Here is a 22077-nt window from a genome sequence, read left to right as displayed (position 1 = left end):
TAAATCTCGAAAACAGAGGTTAAAATTTTGTGATGTGTGTAAAGAGGGTTTGAGTTTGCAATTAGAAATAGTAAAATAATAAGAGTCAAAGAAAATTCTAATGGTAAAACAATAAAAAAAAAAATTGTATCTTATTTATGAATTACATTGTTGAACAATCTTCTTAAATAGCAAGATTTATATACATAATGGTATATGGGAGATATGATAAGTAATATAATCAGTAAATATAATACATTACTCGTCCAAATAAAAATAAAACACGGATCTCATTTATTCATGAGTTTCTCAACCAACACCATCTTGAATCCGATAAAACACCAAATTCGAAAACAAACGAGAGTGCCTCGAAAAAGGATAGAGAATTAAAGAAACAAATAGGCAAAGGTCTTGAAAGCCCTAATCAAATACAAACTTAAACAGACCACCGGGACCCTTGGCTAAGAGCCACAATGGTACATACAACAACAACAACATTAATTATGAAAATTGTAGAACAACTTAGAAGCCTGGAGGCTTGTAAGCGATGAAACTGATGCACTGCACTTGACGGACATTGTCGAATCCGATGATACGGATGAAGGAGTTGGGGTAGGCCTTCTTGGCCTCTTCCAGCTCCTTCAACACCTGGGAAGAGTCGGTGCATCCGAACATGGGCAGCTTCCACATTGTCCAGTACCTTCCATCATAGTATCCTGGGGACCTGTGGTTCTCACGGTACACGAATCCAGTCTATATATTTGACACAATTTTTTACAAGAGAATTAAGTTAGCAAACAATTAAGTGCGTTACCACGTCAAATCATTAATTTAACAAACTACAGTATATAAGGTTAGAAATTATTAACCTCCAACTCAAATTCCAAGCAGGGAACCCAGTTCTTGCGGAGGAGGTAGTCAACTTCCTTGGCCAAGGACTCGGTAGAAAGGGGAGGAAGGTAAGAGAGGGTCTCGAACTTCTTCAGTCCGAGTGGAGGCCACACCTGTAATCATCAAAATATTTGATAAACTGAATTTGTACTTCGGTAAGTACCTTTTGTTTTGCCAAAAAACAAGACAAGATACTAGTATTATTTCGGCCAAATTATACAAAATAATACATATAAGTACCTTAGAAATAAAAAATAATTTGCAAAGAATCTGACCCGAAAGTATATATACATATATATTTGCAAACATATTTATTTGTTTGATATGTTAAATTATCAAACTCCTAATAATAATTTACTTACAGGTTGATAGATGATGTAGTAACTTTGTACTAACTAATTTTTTAGGAGCGAAAGCGAAACAATAGAACTTTGTACTAATTAATTATGAAATGTATTTGATTAGTAGTTTTTCAATTTAATTAAATGTATTAACATATTTTTAAGGGATTAGTAATTTATTAGTATCGATTAATTCTTACCTGCATGCATTGCACTCTTCCTCCATTGCTTGCAATAGAGGTAATGTCATTGCTTTTTCTGGTGACAGGGAAAGCTGAGGAGGACTTGAGGCCGGTGAATGGAGCAACCATTCTGGCTTGAGAGGGGGCTGGGCGGTCGGCGGAAACTGTAGCCACGGTACCGGAGGAAATCATTGAGGAAGCCATTGCTCTCTCTCTCTGCTTTCTCTTCTTTGCTTGAGTGCTTTACTTCTTTTGGTTGAGATACGCAGCTCCTATTCTGCCTATATATAGTGCTCTGGCTACCCATGTCCTATCCTACGGTCCTGATCCCATGAACATTTTACCAGCAAACACGGGCCGTTGGATGATGTACCTGATGACATTACAGCATAGAGACCACATGATGCAGAGGAACAATTTGAAAGCTAGCCTTATCACTAGGCACCACTATGACCTTGCCACGTGGAATGAGCTCCATTATCTTATCTAATCCAAGGGAGAAGGTGAATGTGTGATGGTGGTTGGCCTCTTGATATGGTCAGTCTCTTCCCTGCTGTCGTTTTCGCACCATGCACCCTCATCCTAGTATATTGGCTTTATTTCTGCACCCCTTTCTTCCTTTCGAAATATTTACATGCAGACGTAGGTAAATTTTCACTTGTTACAGCAGAGCAGACGGCCTTTCGCTCAAGTGTTTCTTCAGCAATGGAACAAACAAGTTGTGTATTTTAGGTCGTATTAGAACCACGGTGGTTTAGGCTAGCTAAGGTCTTTGAACATAACCTCATGATTTCTAATAATGGTTACGCTAAGGTTTATTAGGGTGTAAATGAAGAAATTGATTATGTATGTAATTCTTTACTTTGGAAGGTGATTATGTAAAGTTTGTCAAGATTTAGAAGGTCAAGTCAACGGTTCATTATTAATTATATTGATATTGTCTCAATTTAACCACTTGCATAACTTAACATATTTTGAATTTTATCCTAAAATGTCTCAAGTGAAACCACATTTAGTACCATTTATCCAATGTGAGATTTTTCAACACTCCCCATCACGTGTGCAACCAATTCTACTTTGAGAACCTCCTCTTTTTCTTTTTCTTTTTCTCAAGTAGCAAAAGATTGTTCGCCAGCTTAGGATCTTCTTCACATTTGAAGGGGAACCCGCTTTGATACCATGTCAACATTTCAGAGTCAAGCCAACTATCGACTACCACACTAACTATCTCAACTTAACCACCTGATCGCCCAACAAGTGTTGAATTTTATCACAAAATGTCTCTTTGCAATAAGGAGCAGAACCATTAAAATTTATCCTATTAAGTTTCCGATGTGGAATGGCATTCTTCAACAAAGTTGTGGTCTTAAATTGTTGTATTTTGTTGTTTTTTTAAGACAAAAATTATTTATCACCGTCATTATTGTGGGAAACAAATTTCCCACAAACGTAAAATTACTCCGATGTCTCTGCAACCAAGATATGAACGACAGTTAAGACCTTGTCACACAGGTGTGGTATGAACTAAAGGCAATCTGATTGCTAAGTTAGACTAAACAGGGGAAGATGAATCACAAGCTATGAGTTTCTTTGCTAAAGAATAGTTGCATTTTCATGGGAATGAACATGTCTTTATATAGTGGCAGACATAAGATTGTTGATGATTCATTAGGGTACATGCGGCGTTCCCTAAGTAGTTGGTTTGAACTCGGTGTTGTTTTGCCCATTTAGGAAACAATTGATTAAAGAGACACGCGATAAGAGAAACCAATCAAGAAGTTTAGGGAAGGCCCTTAACACTTCCGAATTCATGCCCATTTAGTGAACAATTGATTAGAAAGACACATGATGAAAGAAACCAATCAAGAAGTTTAGGGAAAGCCCTTAACACCATCCGAATTCATGGTCTATGTCCGGGTGACGATTATAGGGATCGCTATCTCTCACTGATCCAGCTGGTCTTCCTGTATTAGGCCATGCTGGGCCAATCTCACTTGCGAGCCCTTCTAGACTCGTGGATACCTCTTGGCCTTTTACTAAGCTCGCTGAGGCCACCAACTCTGACATGGTCCAACACCTTGGTTTATAGGACTCCATCATGTGAGCGAACTACAAGGCTACAATGAGGATGTGGTTGGAAAACGTTTCCTTCGACGTTTTCAAGAACTCTGAAAAATTAAAGGAGGATGTAAGTTTTTGTATTTAGATGCCGTTAATACAGTGTCGATTGAAAAATACCAATTTGTAGATGTAAATTTTCGCTTTCTTCTTTTTGGACGAAAATGCACTTGCAAAACAATTAACACCTTAGGTCAAGGCCAAGAGCCTCACACGCCCACGATGAATGGGATGAGCCTTTGGCCGAAGAACCTCCAATGACAAAGTTAAAATTTGAGGGAAAAGTGTTTAAGAGAAATTTGGAGAATTTAGCAAGAGAGTTGGGATTAGATTTTTGGAGAAATGAGGTGGTATTTATAGGGGTGTGGCCGGCCCCTATTTGGAGAAAAGGGGTCCAGCCACTTATGGTGGTTTTTGGATGTAATTGTAAGATATTATGTTAAAATAATATCTTGCAATCAATTAGGAATTAATTGGAAAATTAATTAATTAATTAAACAATTAATCAATTAATTTAGGTAATTAATCATATTTTGAATGAATAATTGAAGGTTAGCTTGTGGGAGGATTTGATGAAGATGAATGAAATAGGTTTTGAATAAATATCTATTTTGATCACTTTTGATCTTGATTGAGTCGTGATTATCCGCTGCTTGCATGTAGGAGTTTCAATGTGCCTCAAGGATAATTTTGTCTTTTTACACCCAAAAATCCACATATCACCTTCATATTTTTCTCAATTATACATCAATATAATGGTATTAATATGATGTTGATATTCGAATATAATATCTTCGTTCATGTTGCTCCGTGCATTACAGAAACTGCTCTAGAGCGAATCAACGTTACTTGGCGATCCATTTGACAAGGAAAAGAATCAAAGTTCCAACTTTGAAATTGAGAAAGCCTACCTCTTAGATTTGGACAACACTTGCTCAACAAGAATTAAACATTGGGCCACTTCTATTACTAGACCTCTTATTTGTAATCGGCTCAATATGGTAGGGCTTCTCATAGAAATACAGGATCCAATACGAGAGATTCTACAAGTGCCATACCTTAAACTTTGAGAACTATAAATTTTCTTGGGCCTTCACTAATAGGTTTTAGGTGAGGGATGTTTTTTTCCGTTCTTTTCTAGTTTGATTCGTGAAGTTTGTTCTCACAAATATTAACAGTTGTTAAGGACTACATAATTAAGTATACACACAACTCCGTGACATTAGGGTAGCGGTTCTCTATTCGCCTTCTCAGTTCGTAATTATTTCAAATATAAATCCATGCTATAAACACAAAATATCTAACAAGATAATCTTTCATATGCAAAATAGGCTAACAACTGTCAAATTTGAATCGCACACATCGACTATAATTTACTAAGATGGTTCAAGACGTAACAGGATCGTCTTAAATCATCATTGGAACTAGGTGCTCATGAAAAACATTGTTATGCTTCTAAAGTAGTTATTTTATTGTATTTTGGGGACTAGCCACCACAAAATGTTACTAGATTACATCACACCAGTTAAGTATTTATTTTGTTGTATTTATAAGTATATGCTTGTTCGTACGTACTTTCCAACATTCTCCATCAATGATGGCAATACTTATCTGGGATTGGAGAACAAGTAGATATCCCCTATGCTATCAAAACCCAGGTTCCAACTATTACCTGTCAATGTCATGAATTATATATAATATTATATACAATGGTGTGTTATCTGCTAAGCTTATGGGGCTTATCTTTAATTTAATATAAATCTCCGTTGATTATTTCTCTTTTATTCTTCCATTAAATATGTTCTTGATTAGGGCTGGTTTCCTACTACAAGAAACAAACAAATTTATGAAATCCTCCATATAGGGTGGATCTGTGATACCATTGTTTTTATACAATTTTTGGCACATGTTTTAGTAAAGCCAATTTCATAATGTATTTCAAGGATCCGAACTATTTATCTTTTAGGTCTTTCTTACAAAAGATCATCCAAATCTGAAACCATATGATCATTGGATTAAGGATTTAGGGTTTCTTTATAGAACTGTATTTCTTCATTTTCTTCACTATAAATGAATGTTTGAGTTGTTTTGGATTAACTAAGTTGTGGCAAGGATGATTTATGAATGAGATTCTAAAAGATAGATGGTTCAGATCGTTGAAATGCATTAGGAAGTGGACTCCACAAAAACATGTGTAAAAAATTAGTGTCGCGCGCGCATATATATATATATATATATATATATATAGATGTAGATGTAACATGGTTGTCAACAAACTTCTGCATACAAATGAAGGTGGGAAGAACTGTTGTTGATTAAATTAATAAACAGGATTATGTTTATCATGCATGCACTCAAAACTCTTGCAAAGGAAGCGTGTGGAGACCACCATTGTCCTTGATCAGCCAGCCCAGCCATAGCCAATCCTCAACTGATCAGCATCAACGATTTGAACTAATGGTCCAACAAGGATGATTAAGACTTATTTCGGATCAGTGCAAAACACATCCCCCAATTGGCCGATTAGATGGGGTTGACTCTCTAAACCTCATAATTAAGCTCCAGATTGATAACATAGTTTATAATTATATACATATATTATATGGAATGGACTTGGTTTCGAGGAAACCTATGTTTAGGAACTAGCCAATGGCAGCAGAACACAGCTTGCTGCATTCTGCATCACTCGCCATTGTTAAATAATAGGAGTGGTGTGAGTAATGATGTAGGTACGATTGTCTTTAGCATACGTGTGCAACCTACATTGTGTTAGACATTGCTTGCACCAAAGTTTTGGAGAAGGATATTGTTAATAATTTGGGAAGTAATTAGCTAAATGTAAATTATTGTTAATCGTACGCATTAGGTTGAGAATTTGGCTTAATATATACCATCGTTTTCCACTGCGAGGACTCAGTTAATTGTATATGTAAAATTTTTTCATGCACTCACCACTCATGAGTATTATATTGATAAAAAATGTTAAAGATGAGACTCTTCATGAATTATCTGCCACATCATGTTGTACAGAAGCATATGCTATCATTTATCAACCAAAAAAAAATAAAAAAACTTGTTTATCTCACATCTATAGCATATAACAACAGCTTAACCTCTCCTAAAAATGAATTAATTTGATCAAGGCATGGTTATTATTCAACCGTCACTAGTTTTCATGATTTGAACTATGTAAACAAGAATATAAAATATTGTGCATGTCTATATGTAGTGACATGAGAAATTCTAGCAAAAACCATTCGTTCACACGTAATTGTGAGCTATTTATGTGCATGTCATCTATTTCAAATTCTATTTATGTGCATGTCATCGATTCCTCATAAAAATTTGATAGCCATGTTGCTGAAGACTTTATCTTCTTCCCTATTGGTGCATGTAGCTTCAAAGAGTTATGGGTTTTTACCTACATGATTGGAAAAGGATCCTCGCCGGATCCTTTTCCTGGGAATTCTAGGGATCCCGCGATCATGACCGTTCATTGTACATCGTGTGATTAGTTTTGTTTATGTACTATTTAAATTTAATTTTAAATTTTAAATTTTAAAATAATTTTTGACCGTACGATATACGATGAGCGATCACGATCGCTGGATCCCTAGGATCCCCAAGAAAAGGATCCGGCGAGGATCCTTTTCCTACATGATTTTTATTATTTTTGCCTGTCCAAACTTCCATTGGAGAGAAGCAATGATACTCTCTATATAAAGGAATCTTTCCACTACATTTTTCTGACCTCATTTTCTTGTTTGACACCCGTGTAAAAAATAAAAAGAGGGATCCATCACTTCACTCTCGTTCCACGTCAATCTCTACAAAATCTCTCTCATTTTGTCTATTTATAACAATAGTTCCATGGTTAAATAACTTGTATTTATACATAAGGGCATATATATGTGATTTGTTTGTATGCCAAAGAAGGAATTGAATCACATATCTGGAAGAGTCCATATCACTTGTGAATGTGATCCACACTACATGTATATAAACGTGATTTTTGCCTAGAACTACAGAAATATCGTCAACCCAATTACTCCACGACATGCGCATGCAGTGCATGCCTAATGCCTTACTTTCGGTAAACTGTATTATTGATGTACGTGGTCAAAGAAAAAGACGGGTATTTTTGTTTGTCCCTGAATCATTAATGGTGGTTTTGAGAAGAAGAAGAAGAAGAAGAGGAGGAGATCTTATATTTCTCGACATTCTCTCTCTCTCTCTCACTCTCTCTCTCTCTCTACTGCTTTCTAGATACAGAGAGATGGCTGAAAGCAACCACAATGCATGCTCGAATGAACGCCACGTTTCATTCCCAACTTCTTTCTTTTTCTTTAGGTCAAACTTCATTCCCAGCTTCGACAGTAAAGCTTCTTTTGGTTTTGGTTTTGGTTATGCTTATGTATATATGCACGTGTCTAATAAGCTGGATAATTTTTTTTTGTTTTTAAGCCATGTTTTGGTGGGATTTCCGAATCTCAAGAGATTGAGTTCAAGTTAGTAAGGAATGTATTACAAATTGTTACTTAGAAGAGATCGGAAATGTAGTTCACGAGCATTAGAAAGATATGTGAGATAAATTTACAAATTCTTGCTTAGAATTAGTAGCCATTCACAAATTCTTTTTACATGTCTTTCTCTTGTGCTACAAGTTATATGTAGCCTTATATATATATAGCCTCCTAAAAGAAGAACACAACAACAAATTAAATTCCAAAATATATATCTTTAGAGGTCGTGTAACGGATATTTTTTGTTGACTTTCTTTTTGGACGGAACATGTATGTGGCACTTCCTTGTTCATTAAATTGGCTGCACAAAATATCTTGGAGGAAACATGATACATAAAAAGATGAACGCCTTTGTTTAGTGGACAAAAATTCATGGAAAAAAAGAGAGAAAATAATGATTAGAGAGCAAGAGTGGACCACCGACTGGTGCCGATTATCACCGACCCTAAGAGGAAACCGTTTTATAGTTGTTGACTTGCGGAAAGACAAGCGGGATCTCACGATTTTATTTTCTCATGCTTCCACCGAAAGTGAGAGAGAGAGACCCCCCCCAAACGTGGACTCGTGGATCACTTGTAGTTGTATTCTCCCTAATAAAAATGCTTACTTTCTTTAGCAATCTAACGTGAAAAATTTTGTTAGTAGCGCAAAAAAAGATACACTTAATCGGGAAAACATAAACCTAATTCCTTATAATACAAAAAAAAAAGGATAAAAAAAATTATATGAAAAAGAAGGGACATAAACTTTACCTTCTAAACAAAAATGAGAAAGATACAAGAAAAAGAGAGGGGATATAAAACCTAACTCCTCTAAAGCCGACCCTAAAGGTCTAAAAATATTTGAAAAATTCTCTCTTAAAGTGGGTCTCTCAGTCACTCACATGTTAACATTAGTTTTTGTACCAACATTATAAAATATTGTGCAAAAAAAAAAAAAAAAACATGAGATGGCAAATAATCTAATTTTCGAGAGAGTCTCCTTTCATTTCTCAAAATATTTTAGCATTCCACCATAGTTTTGAGTTCAATTCACTTCTCATCCTATTTGTATAAGAAAAAAGGAAAAATATCGTCTTACTACAAATTGTTTGTTTGTTTTTTTGTTTTTGGAACCCATACACTAAAGGGATAAGAGAGTGAGCTAATCATAATAATGCAGTTCAAATTCACATTTGGTAAAAATCGAACCTAAGACTTCCAACTTACAAATAAAACAAAAATATCACTAGACCGTAGTACTAAGTGACTATTGCAAATTGTATTAGATTTTAATTCTGCACGTGCACCGTGTAACAAAAATTATTCCTCATTGTATGTAGACACCTAAACTGGTGAAGTTTTATGGAAAGTTTAAGGGTAAGAACTTAGGTGAAGTTTTATAGAAAGTTTAAAGGTACGAACTTAGGTGAAGTTTTATAGAAAGTTTAAAGGTAAGAACTCCGTGACAATTGGATTAAATTAAAGGTGACAATTTCGTGTAACTTAAACATGGATAGTTCAATCATTGTGCACTGACAAAAATAAAATAAAAAATTGATCATTTTGCTAACAATGGATCAGGTTAATAAATTAGATAATCACATTGGTAGTAGGCGGATTTTAGAATAGTTTATACATTTATGACGGTGGTAGGGTAAAGACTGAAAGAATTCAATAAAAACAAAAACAGTGGGCTTGATTGATCATTCACTGCACAAGATTTTTTTAGTGTACCGAAATATGACTTTGTATTTTAAATATTATAATATAATTAGTTAAAATTTTGATTTTTTTTTACCAATAAATTTATTATATTTTATGTAACGGACAGTGTTACGCAGAAAATTTTCTCTTTTTGTGAATAATTAACAGCGGCCTTGATTGGTTTAGTGCTGAGGCTGACTTTCCTGTATTGGATTTGTTCCATGAATTAACTGCGGATTAACTTTTCTATCAATAAAAAATATAGACAAAAAACATATATAAATAGAAAATTATTGAGTTCTTAATTGTACTTGGATAAATCAAGCTGGTGGGTCGGCTGGAGTTGGAATTTTGGTGACGCATCTTTGTTCGAAATAGCTGCATGTTTGACCGTCTCTGCCAGCCCAAAAATTTGTTGTGAATACTTCCCAGTAACTATTGCGACCCATTCGTTTTATGGTTGAATAATTATCTTCTATATGAGTTAGCCAAAGTAGCATTATTGTTATTTTTTTTAGTGGGAATGCAAGAACGAATACGTTATTTATAATATTTGGATTGGAAAAGAATACCATTAAACTGTATTATTGCACCCAAAACAGCATTATACATTTGTCGTAATCCTAAACCTCTCATGTGTTGAGATTTTCAATTTGTGTTCTAACTTATTGGATGTATTTTAGCAGTATTCGTACCTAAACAAATTGGCACGATAGCAAATCATTCATGTAAGTAATATTTTTGCTCACTACGTTCAAGCGATGGTAATATTTACCGTCCTATTTATTATCGTCGAATGAATTTAAAATTTAAAATTTGTCTAAAAGATTTGCTTCTGCTGACGTCCAACGACCAATGAGTACATGCCACGTAGGAGATAAGTTTGAATTTATTGACACGTAAGACAATAGAAGAAGAGAGGAGTTGAATGGAAAATGGAAATGCAAAATCGGAAAGTTTCTGAAACAAAATATTGTATTAGGTTAAATTAATGCAGAGAAAACCAGATGCAGACACGTGGTTTCCGTTGGTGGAAGGTGGCAGAGAGAAATTGGAGTGGAAGCAAGGAAACCAAGAAAAACCAATCCGTGTGGGTCCCAATCTAAAGCCAACCAATCCCGAGCCTTGTACAAATTCTCTCTCTCTTTCCTCAAAAGGTCTCGTTTCAAATCTTTTTCTGCTCTCTTATAAACCCTCCTTCCTCCTCCGCTTCTCATCACAAAAATCCTCTGGTCTCGCTCCCCAAGCTTCTTCGTCTTCTGCCACCCAACAATTTCATCCGCAACCACTCGGATATTCGTTACTTGCCGTCACCTGCTCGCTCTCTTTGTTGAATTCAAGCTACTGCATTCAGGGAATTGAGATGGGTTCCTCAAGAATTTCCGCTTTTGGCATCCGATTCTGTTTTTTGTTCGATCGGATCAGCTGTTGAAATCGAAACCCAGATTCCAAAATCCAGTCTTTGTTCTTTTTTTATTAAATTCTTAGACCAAAATTCCATCTGGGTACTTGAATTTTCTTTTCTTTTGTTTCTCTGGTTTGATTTTTGGAATCATCGGATTCGTTTTTTTTTCCTTTTTCTTGCGTGACCCATCTCAATTTGTTTCTTGAATCTTCTTTCGGCTTTCGGAATTTGTTTGAGAGTCTCAAAGAGAAAGCGAGCAGGTAAAGCAAGCAAGCAACAATGGCTGCAGCAAAAAAGAGTGGTAAATCCGGGATGGAAACAAGCGTAGATTGGGAGGCTAACAAAGATGGGGAGCTTGATTTTTCCTTCGAGAGGCCGCCATGGAAGCCCGGTTTTAGTGAGGCTTCCATGGCGTCAAATAGGCCTCTCAAGAAAGTCAAGAGCCCTGAAAGGCAAGACCCAATTCAATCTTCAACTTCTTTAGCTCATCAAACACCATCTCCAATCATCGCTCCCTATCCATCTTCCTCTTCAAAAATAGTTTTTCCGTTTTCTTTCGACGGGTCTCAACAGCCTATGATGCAATTCCCCCACCAATTCAACCCCACAAATGTGCCTATATTGCCCTCACCAATTCAACAGCAACAGCAACAAAATCCGCAGCAAATGATATCATTTGAATCCCAGCAGCTGCAGCAGCAGCAGCAGCACATGAGTTATCCGCCCCCAGCGACGTTGAGTTGGCAGCAGCACCAGCAAATTCTTCAGTATTGGAGTGATGCTTTGAATTTGAGTCCAAGAGGGAGGGCGATGATGATGAACAGATTGGGACCAGATGGAAGGCCAATGTTTCGAGCGCCGGCAATGCCTTATAATACTACAAAACTTTACAGGGGAGTGAGGCAACGGCATTGGGGCAAATGGGTAGCTGAAATTCGCCTTCCTCGAAACAGGACTCGCCTCTGGCTTGGCACCTTTGACACAGCTGAGGATGCCGCCATGGCTTACGACCGCGAGGCCTTCAAATTGAGAGGAGAGAATGCCAGGCTCAATTTCCCTGAGCTTTTTCTCAACAAAGACAAATCAGATGTTCCAACTTCATCAGCTCCAAGTTCAGCAGCTACTTCGCCTCCAACCCATGAGAGTTCAAAGCCAACCAGGCGCCGCAAGCAACCTCAAAAAGTCAAGACAAGCGCTTCCAATATGGAGGCAATGCCGCCACCACCAGTTCCACATACCCAAGAAGAGAATAGCACTGACAATGATTCGGGACTGGAGTCGAGCGAGGCTAAAGCGATTGACGAAATTGAGGCAAATACGGATTGCGCAGGAGGAGAAGGGAATTCACAGCAAGAAGAAATTGTTTGGGGGGACATGGCAGAAGCTTGGCTTAATGCAATTCCTGCAGGTTGGGGTCCAGGTAGTCCTGTGTGGGATGATTTGGACGCCAACAACAATCTTTTGCTGCAATCACATCTCCCTTTTACCAATCCAAACCAACAGGACTATAACACTAACATTTGTCCTCAACAAGTGCTCCATAATTCGGGTTCAGGTTCCTCTTCTTCCTCTTCATATCCCGTGAAGAACTTCTTTTGGAAGGACCAAGATTGAAAAGTTCATTGCTTTTAAATTTGAGCTTTGCACTTCACACTCACACGGTCACACTTCTAGGTTGTAGAACTAGTACTAGCCCATTTCCCTCATCCTTTCTCACTCGTTCCATTTTCCGAACCCGGTCAGGAGTTGCATTTCAAACTCCTCCCTTTTTATGCTTCTTAGACATCAGTTTAGTTATCACACACACACCACCACCCCCTCCTCTCCCTCCCCCTCCCCCTCTCCCTCCTCTCCCTCCCCCCTCTCTAATTTGTCATCACAGCCGGTTGCAATGTTTGGGAAAACAACCTATGATCCTAGAAGCATTGTGAGTTTTTATTACAAGGGATCCTTGAAGCTTCAAATTTCAGGCCCATCTGCTGCACAAAGGCTGCTTGTTTTTTCAGGCCTTTCAGCAGTGACACAATCTGGTTCATGCTTTTTGTTGGGCCATGCCTTGGTTTTTGTTGCCAGAAAGTGAATTATAGTCAATGTCTTGTAAAGTAAATAATGGTATGTGTAGTTAGGAAGTCACTGCTGTGTACTGCTCACGAGCATGTTTTTAGTTTTCAGTTTTTATCTAAGGCAGGACCGCTGTAGAGGGAGACGGTTTTGTGATCTCCTTCTCAAGCGGTCCGACCATCACGAGCTCTCGTTTTTCAGCTCCTGCAATGGAAAAGCCAAATTATAAATATTATGTATTTGTAGCTGTGTTTGTACAAAGACCAGTACTCTCTTTTATGCATTATGATTGTGTGTGAGCCTTCAGTTTCTCTTCTACTGCTCATTCATGATTTTCCTCAAAAAAAATAAAATAAAGGAGTAAAATTGTAGTTGAATTAAGACCATGAATGATAGGTTCGTAGAGTAAATACGAGAGCTGATTAGTTTTGTGAATTAGGACATTGATGGTTCTTGCGATAGTTTAGGGCGTTTCATAATCATCTCATTTTTAGTTTCATTTTTTGAAAAATGAAATTAAAAGTAATTACCAAACAAAATTTCAATTTTCAGATTTCAAATAAGCTGAAGCTAAAACTAAAAATAAAAAATGAAATGAAATGATTATCAAACGGCTTCCTATTAATTTACCTTCTATCAATACTAATTTAAAATTTTATATGTATAGTACGACTTAAAATTCGGTCAATGATACTATTTATAATGTATGATTTTCTTCTTCTCCGAATAATTAATGGCATTGTGGGCAGTTACTCATCGAGACGGAGTAGGACTCTTTTTTTTTTTTTTTTTTTTCCTCCTTTCATCTTATTTGAACAGTCACAATTAAATCACGTCAATATGTTATGTTCATTTTTTTTTATAGAAAGAAAGACAAGATGTAAAGTTTGAGAAGAAAGGATAAAAAGAAAGGAGAATAGGAAGAGAAAAAGAAGGAAGAAGGACAAAATGTAAAGTTTAAATCACATCAATATCTTACGATTTTCTCACCGTAGTTTGAAAAAATTTCAACAGTACCCCATATTTTTTTGAATTAGTTGCTAGACAAGACGGGATGACACTACGTTGCAGAGTCCTTTTTCTACCCAAAACAAACAACTACTTTTGGCGTTTCTCCTCCATTTCTAAGCACGATAGAGTTCAGGTTCTCTTTGTAAGGATTCTGAGAATTCATGAATCATGTATGTTTATCGTATATCGTGCGATCAAAAATCATTTTAAATATTTTTATTTAAAAATAAATATAAACAGTACTTGATAAAAATTGATTACACGGTGAATATGAATAAAAAGGCCAAATCAGCAGCTGCACGACAGCCATCCAATCATCGTTACAACTCATTTAGTTCTCATATATTTGTACCTTTCCGCTTTTAGCTTTTAGCTGAAATTTTAATATGTCTTGGAATGTCCTAGATACTGATGACTTTTTAGTGATTTGTAATTCGAATGACAATTTATGTAAGAAAAAAATATTTTGACATTGCTTTCAAGTTTAACAGCAAAGTAGAGAATGTCAATTCTCATAAGATTTTGACATTTTCTTTAGAACCAGAAAAAAAAAAAAACAAAAAACAAAAACCTTTCTTTGTTATAAACAATTCGTGTAGAATTTTTGACACTTCATCTAAAAATGCTCTAATAAAAACAACAAGAAATGATTGAATAAAGTTGTGGAAGAAGTTAAATGAGTGAGTAGAGAATTCCCTACATAAAAAATAAAAAATAAAATAAAATCATTTAGAAAAGAAGAACACTTTGGACATTAATTGTTTTGATCAACGTGCTGAGAGGAGTGATAAGACTGAATGATGAGGGAGGTGGGACCGGTCGCCGTCCCATGATATCACTCAAGTAGCGACAAGGATTAAGGAACATGATATAATTACAAACCATATGCCAATTTCCCTAATCAAAATTATCAGATGGTTTAGGTTGACGTTATTAAATTAATAAATGAACTCAAAATATCTCAAATAGTGGTGAAGCCAACAAACACTTTCATTCAGCCGTAACCCAATATTTTAATTTAATTATGTCACCGGCAGAGGAGGGCTGCTACAAGATAATGATGATTATGTTGTTAATTGAGATTAGTTTTAATCGGCCGCGCATGGTGGTGATTTGATCAACTAAAGTTTTGAATTGGATTAGGGAATAATGCTACGGAAATGAAAATTTTAAACTACTTTAGTTTTAACAGTACCCTTAGAAGCTGAATTAGGTAATTTGTGTGCGTAACCCGAAAGTGTATCAAAAACTTTTTTATTCCAAAGTTTAGTACTTCACCAAATTCTTTTGGAAGATCCTAATTATTTTCACCTAATAGGTTTAAGTTGAAATATCAACATCGAGAGAGAACTGAATTAAGACAAAAAAGCCCTCTTGAAAATTCCAACAAAGAGCTAAAAGAAAAAAAACAATAATGGAAGAACATAAGGAAAGTGTTTCTCAACTAACCATGTATTGAAACGGGCACTGTCTTTTTTTTTTATCTATTGTTCTTGTAAGGTGACAGAAGCTCTCATCTCTTCACGTGCATCAAGAATCTTCTTCACTTTCCTTCCCCTTTTATTCTCCTCACTATTTTGAATGTGTCTCTCTAGTTGAGCTTAGATCTCGTCCAATTGGACGAACTGGAATATGGAAACATTGTTTAAACTTCGCAATTTTTAGCAATTATGTTCCATTGGACGTTCCAAAATGTTGACCCTAAAATTACAAAGTCTGTGTTGCGCAGGCTGAGTAACTTATGAGCTAACTACGTTCTTCCACTGATGATGGCCTTGCCAATTCGCTACCGAGCTTGACTGAGTGGGTACTTCTAAATATGATCGTGTGATAGAATGCACTTCTGACTTTTGAATGAGGCAATTTTGCTCGAGGAAGGAACACTCTCGGCCTTGGTTCTAAAACCTGTTAGAAGGTTATGATTTTCCTGTGAAATCCAAGAATGATTCCACTGTCTAAGTATTGGACATAAATGTAACCTGGTAATAGCTCACTTCACCAAGAAAATTGATGAAATGACCTTGTTCCGTGAAGAATCACCGGCAGAGACTTAAGTCAATAACTAGTTGAAAAAAAGAGAACCTACTATTTAACCAAACTGTCAAAACTCCTTAGCCAAGCCGATTTTACGACTCTAGTGCTGTTCGACCAAACGTCACATTTGCCGGTTGCCTTTGAAAATTCTTTTTAACCAAATTGTAATCATCCATCGACTGCCAACTCAAAATTGTTTAACCAAACTGAAATTGTGCTGGGTTACTAGTGGAGCAGTTAATATTTTTCTCAGGGTGACTGTTGAGTTGATGGTCTCTTCTACACTACAAATCCTCTTGTATTTATGGGGACAAATTCTTCGATGGCAAAGTCTAATGAATGATGGAATCCTACAGGGATTGCAATTCCTCGACATTTTATCTTGTTATACTCAGAATTATCTTCCACCAACAGTGCATTACTGGGCCGAGACTCATAGCCTCCTTTCTAGACTAACTTCTACCAACTTGGCCGAAATCAGACGACTCCAAACATATTTACCGATAGTGCAAGATCGGGTATAAACAGATTCGCAGAGGGAAAAAATTGTTCTTCTCCATTTCCTTTGACCTCAGAAAAATTCCAAAGAAATCTCGTTTCCTCGACAATGTTTAAAATATCACTAACCTATTGCTTGAAGCCTTTCATACTCGTACAAATGCACGTCGTCGATCATCAATCTCACACGTCGGTGAGGCCTCTTTCATTGTACATACTCCTACTCGTTCCAGTCCTCTTCGATACCCCTTAGTCTGATCGGAAGAATTGTATTGGAAATCAATGTCCTCCCTAGTCCAAATGAAGACAGACGATGAGACTGAGTTGGCTGCCGAGGAGATTGTCCGTTGGATCCCGACACACATACAAGGCAACCAGATTTCATTAACTTAAGAAAGTACCTACAAACATGTCATGATTTGGAATGAGAAATTTGGTACCATATAGTTCACTTGGCATATATCCGAATCGTGTGCGAGGGGGGAAAGGGGGAGGAACGACCTGCAAAACACAATGGAAGGCCTTAGTTTAACCTTTTAGAAAATCCATACCAAAGGGAACTGGGAACCCCTTTCTATAAACTCAAACCAAAAACCAAACAAGGAGAAACAACAAGATAGAAAACGCTTATGATATGATAACAGACCTCAGTAAGTCTAAGACCGTTATTTCCCATTACATCGGAAGAAGCTCCCGTTGATTGGCACGGCAGTAATACAGAAAGAAAAGTAGCACTAGATATAGTCATTCATTTCATCGCCAAATCCAGGTTAAATAACAAGGTGATCTAATACAAGAAATACATTCTTAACAAGTGTTCAATTCTCATACAAAATTCAGAGAATTAACTGAATCTTGGATTACAAGGTTTAACTCAATCAATTCACAAGAAGATTCCAGATAAACTAGCAAAAGAAGGGAAAATGACAATAAGACAAAACACAGCCTGACACCATCGGATACAATCACAGGGGCAACCATATGAGCTGCAGTAGTCATAACAAAAACTGCAACACAACCTACAATACTTGAATTGAAACAAGAAGAGTGTTTGAGAAAGCTAGAGCATCAAGCACACTCAGATTTCAAAAGAATCTACAACAGAACCTGACCATACAAAGGAAGAAAAACACACAACCATCGTAATTCAAACAATAAATAAGACATGCTTCATCATTGTTGATACTCAGAATTCATGCTATAAACTATCAATAAAAGGAGCAAAACTACAATTACTGCGATGTATGCTTCATCAGCGAAATTTTTTCTGTATTACAAGTTTTTAAAGCAGAACCTGGAACAGAACAGCTTGAACTACTGTTTATTATTTTCAGCTGCACTCTCTTCCTTCCCAAGAGCAACGACCACTTTCTTCAAGACAGCTTCAGTTGGTTGGTGGGAGTTCTCCACGGCCTTTGAAATAGGTTGCCATTTTTCACCATGCTTTGGTTCTGCAGCTATGCATCTTTTAAGTACATCTTTCTGGTTCTCCTCGGTCCCATGTTGAAGTTCAAATTTGTAGTATAAAGCCCAGAAATCCCCAATGTCTGGCGCTAGTGTCACTGCCCTGTTAAGCCAAGTCCTAGCTTTGTCAACCTTCCTGTCATGCCAAAATAACTTGGACACAGCAGCAATGACATGGGGATCATGATCGCATTTCTTGAGGGCATCCATACTCTTTGTCTTCCGTTGCGGACGGGGTACCATCTCAATAGATGCAGCCCACAAGATACCACTATTGGGACACTCCTGCAAAGCCTTTGCCATCAAGATATCAGCTTCCTTCTTATTTCCATGCCTTAATTCAGCTCGAACAGCAGCAAGCCACAATTCAGGGTTCTGAGGATTCTTCTTCCTTGCCATTGTTAGAATTGCACGAGCTTTACTCAGCCCACTCATCTTCTCTTCAAGATTAGCAAGAGAAAGCCACAGTGGAATAGAACTGGAGCAGTGCTTCTGACCTGAATCATAGGCCTCCTTGGCCTTTTCCAAATGACCAAGGCGTTCCTCTAGCTGTCCAAGCATCAACCATAATTTATAGAAGGAAGGGAAGCGCTTCAACCCATCATCAAGCAACTTCCTCTCCTCATTAATGTTCCCTAATTCTCTCTCAACAATTGCTGATTTCATCCACACTCTTTCAGTACCTCCCTTTTCTCGGGCTTTGGCAAGAAGCATTCTGGCTCTCTCTGGTTCATGGTTCTCAAATTCAAGTTTAAACGCAGCAAGCCAAATTTCTTCAGAATTAGGAATGGCAGCATAAGCTTCTTGAAGGATGGCACGAGCAGCAGGGACATCCCCAGCAAGCCACTTCTCCTTAGCTCCCATAAGCCACAAGACTTCAGCCTGTGGTCGGTATGTCACCGCTTTACGAAGTAAAGCATCAAGAGATTCCCTAGTACCATGGCTCTTTTCAAGCTGTGCGGCTTTGAGCCATATGCTCTTCTTGGTTAAAAAGACAGTAAGTGCATGTGCATAAATAGCTCTGGCTGTTTCAATGGAACCCCTTTTCTTGCATTCCTCAGCATCAGCAACCCATGTCCTCTTCCTATCCTCTTCCTCCACACCAATCCCAATCGTGTTCCGAATGATTGCTTGGCAAGTTGCAACAGACCCTGCACGTTCAGCAGCTTCAGCCTCCTTCATCCATGCCTCTCTATCAATCGCCAACCCTTCTCTTTGCAAAGCCCTTATACCCCTTTCAATAATCTTCCCAACCATGGCTGTGTTCCCATTAGCTTCCTCCAACTTTGCTGCTGTGATCCAAATGGCAGGCTCTTTTGATAACTTCTCTCTTGCCCTATTAAGGACCTTCCTCGCATTCTCATAAGTTTCCAATCTTGCAAGTGCAAGCCATAACTCAATGTGCAAGGGACAACACTCCACAGCCCTATGAAGCAAAAGTCTCGCATCCTCCTCATTGGCAAGCTCCACCACCGCCTTCCATAACCTAACAGAATCGGGAATGTGTTCCAAACCTTTCCTCAATACCCTGCTCCTATTCAAATCATCACGTTCCAATTTCGCAGCCTGCATCCACAACTTCACCGAATTGGGAATTGACTTCACTCCCTTAGAAATCACGGCCTTAGCTTCATCAGGGCTTGAAAGCCTACACGCCTCTAACCACACATCCTCACTCTTAGGACATTCCTCACACCCTTTCTGAATCAATTGTCTAGCTGCCTGAATCTTCCCAGCCACCTCCTCCAGCCTGGCAGCCGCAATCCATCCAGGTGGGTGCTTCGGATTCGTCTGTGTAACACTCTTAAGCAACAACCTAGCCTTTTTAATATCTGAAATCTCGGCATCACTAGTAATCTTCATACTCTTAAGATCAGTAAGGTACCCTTTCGGGTCCACAACCGTCAATCCAGAAACAGAATCAGAAAGCCTATCCAATTTCAAAGACAAAACGGTACCTCTACCCTCACCTACAGCAGTCAAATCCGTAACCGGAGTTTGAGACCATGGAGTCTCCATACCACCAGCTCCCCTACTCTTCGGGTCCAATGCCGTAACATGCTCCTTTTCCTGTCTTGCCTTCTCTAAAAGTGTATCGGGCACCGGCACAAAGCTCTCGAATCTCTTCTTCTTGTTCCTCGACGAATAGTCTCCGATTTCAGGTATGCTCTCCCATTCCTGAGCAGACACAGTGTATAACTTCCTCTTCAGAGTCGCGAATTGCTCCGTGATCTTCGGGTTCGAAGCTCTGTACTTTTCAATCTCTTCTTTCAACCGAGCTTCTCTCCTGTCCTTCCTCCTCGAGTCCATTCTTTGCTCAATAGCTTCCCACACCGCATCAGCCTCCTTGTCCTCATCATCGTATTCCGCCGATGCAAACAATCCGACATCATTTCCTTCGAATTCATCAAACTTCTGATTCTCATCGTACCCCTTATCCTCCCCTTCATCCTCCTCCTCTTCCTCTGGCTTCCCGCGTCCGCGGCCAACCCCAGGTGGGGCAGCAGGAGCAGCAGCGCCGCCGATTGTCGTGGCCGACCTATCCGGCAGGTCGGGCGCAGCACGTGCGGGCCCGATATCGGACCTGGTGGTGAAGCCAGTGGCACCACGGCCGAGCCCGGCGACATAATTCGGGGGAGGCTTGGAGTTGAGGAACTCGAGTCGGGGTTTAGGGACGGCGGGAGGTTGAGTGCCGCCGAATAAGGGAATGTGAAGAGTTAGGGTTGAAAGGGGTCGGATTCCAAGGTCGGAGAGGAGGGCGGAGTCGGATTGGGTGAGTAACTGGAGGCTTTGGGAGATGAATAGGCGCTGCTGAGAAATGGGTATGTGAGAATTTTGCTCGATTTGGAGCTTTAGGGTTTGGAGGGTGGTGATCTTAGGGTTTAGATTTAGGGCTAGGGTTTTGTGATTTGGTGATGTGACGAACACCATGGCGAGATCGATGTGTGCCTATCTGTGAGTGCAAGAGACGTTACGATTTGCGAGAAGCTGGAAAAATATGAATATGGGTCAAATTTGATGCCGAGTCCGTCAAATATGGGCGGGCAAGCGGGTTCAGGTCCGATGGGCCGAGATTTTAAGAAGGGTTGGTTTAGTTCAATAAATAATTTTATATTTCGGTAAATAATCATATTTATTTTTTTAACACCTGTCTTCTTTTCAACTGAGGTTAATAAAGTTAACAAAAAAAGAGAAAAAAAAAAAGAGAAAGAAAGGTTAATAAAGAATTTAAAGAGTAAAATTATTTATATTATGTTTTTATATCATATTTCTATACTACTTTAGGTGATATTTGATGTGGACGGCTATATCATTTGAAAATTTGCAAAACTCAAGGAAAGGAAGGTGAACGACTTCTCGTATACCATAATCATCATTTAATTAATTAGTTTTTCTTAATTATTAGTTTATTAAATAATGAATTAAATTTAAAAATCTAATTAATTCAAATGATATGGCTGTTCACATCAAATGTCATCTCAGATAATATGAAAATATGGTACAAAATATGGTATGAATAACATTGCTGGAATTAAATATTAACATATGGCTGATCTAGAGATCAGATTGTTTCCCTCTTTTCGTTCGGATTTGGCGGCCTTGAAGGATTTTCTGACTTTTTGTTTTGCTAATTTGCTTACATGCTCTACCCTTGGTCTAGATTGGTTGACCGTTGACGTAGAAAAGATGTGTGCTTTTTGTTTAGGTTTTGATTCTAATCAAACGATTGTAATGCGAGTGCGTGAATCAAGAGAATAAAAATACCATGCGTAAATTAAAATTGTGTAATGTAAAGAAAAAATGAAATACAAGAGTGGGAAGGTAAATGCGTAAAAAAAATCTAGATAGGATTACATTCTGCTAGGATAAGAACTAAACATAATA

The 22077-nt window shown here is 37.9% G+C and overlaps 2 protein-coding genes and 1 pseudogene across 4 annotated transcripts; 1 reads left to right on the top strand and 2 right to left on the bottom strand.

The window, feature by feature from the left end:
- Positions 1 to 250: 250 nt before the first annotated feature.
- On the bottom strand, positions 251 to 1667 carry LOC137749450 (ribulose bisphosphate carboxylase small subunit, chloroplastic). The gene is made up of 3 exons (XM_068489542.2): positions 1412 to 1667; positions 849 to 983; positions 251 to 732 (listed from the first exon to the last, which is right to left on the bottom strand). The coding sequence occupies exons 1-3, from the start codon at positions 1595 to 1597 to the stop codon at positions 502 to 504; spliced, it is 552 nt and encodes a 183-aa protein (XP_068345643.2). The 5' UTR covers positions 1598 to 1667; the 3' UTR covers positions 251 to 501.
- Positions 1668 to 10880: 9213 nt separating this feature from the next.
- LOC137749451 (ethylene-responsive transcription factor ERF054 pseudogene) lies at positions 10881 to 13446 on the top strand (annotated as a pseudogene). The gene has a single exon (XR_015958429.1). The product of XR_015958429.1 is annotated as an ethylene-responsive transcription factor ERF054 pseudogene (transcript).
- Positions 13447 to 16759: 3313 nt separating this feature from the next.
- Positions 16760 to 21193, bottom strand: LOC137749452 (protein STABILIZED1-like). 2 transcript variants are annotated; one of them, XR_011070213.2, is made up of 3 exons: positions 18023 to 21193; positions 17169 to 17229; positions 16760 to 17056 (listed from the first exon to the last, which is right to left on the bottom strand). XR_011070213.2 is itself a non-coding variant. In XM_068489544.2 (2 exons), the coding sequence occupies exon 1, from the start codon at positions 21121 to 21123 to the stop codon at positions 18043 to 18045; it is 3081 nt and encodes a 1026-aa protein (XP_068345645.2). In that variant the 5' UTR covers positions 21124 to 21193; the 3' UTR covers positions 16760 to 17229; positions 18023 to 18042. The 2 variants fall into 2 exon arrangements, 1 of the variants encoding a protein (XP_068345645.2); XM_068489544.2 differs by having other exon boundaries at positions 16760 to 17229.
- Between the last annotated feature and the right edge of the window lie 884 nt (positions 21194 to 22077).

Source organism: Pyrus communis, chromosome 17, assembly GCF_041283825.1.
Source record: "Pyrus communis isolate YQ-2024b chromosome 17, ASM4128382v1, whole genome shotgun sequence".
NCBI classification, from domain to species: domain Eukaryota; kingdom Viridiplantae; phylum Streptophyta; class Magnoliopsida; order Rosales; family Rosaceae; genus Pyrus; species Pyrus communis.
Note: the sequence above shows the minus strand (reverse complement) of the source record. Positions and strands in the feature narration are given on the sequence as shown.

Excerpts from the sequence above, each read along its gene's own strand:
- LOC137749450 (XM_068489542.2), bottom strand. The coding sequence starts at position 1,597 with ATGGCTTCCTCAATGATTTCCTCCGGTACCGTGGCTACAGTTTCCGCC. Across the intron at positions 984-1,411 it reads GAAGAGTGCAATGCATGCAG|GTGTGGCCTCCACTCGGACT; the intron begins GTAAGAATTAAT and ends TGATGATTACAG. Across the intron at positions 733-848 it reads GCTTGGAATTTGAGTTGGAG|ACTGGATTCGTGTACCGTGA; the intron begins GTTAATAATTTC and ends TCAAATATATAG.
- LOC137749452 (XM_068489544.2), bottom strand. The coding sequence starts at position 21,123 with ATGGTGTTCGTCACATCACCAAATCACAAAACCCTAGCCCTAAATCTA.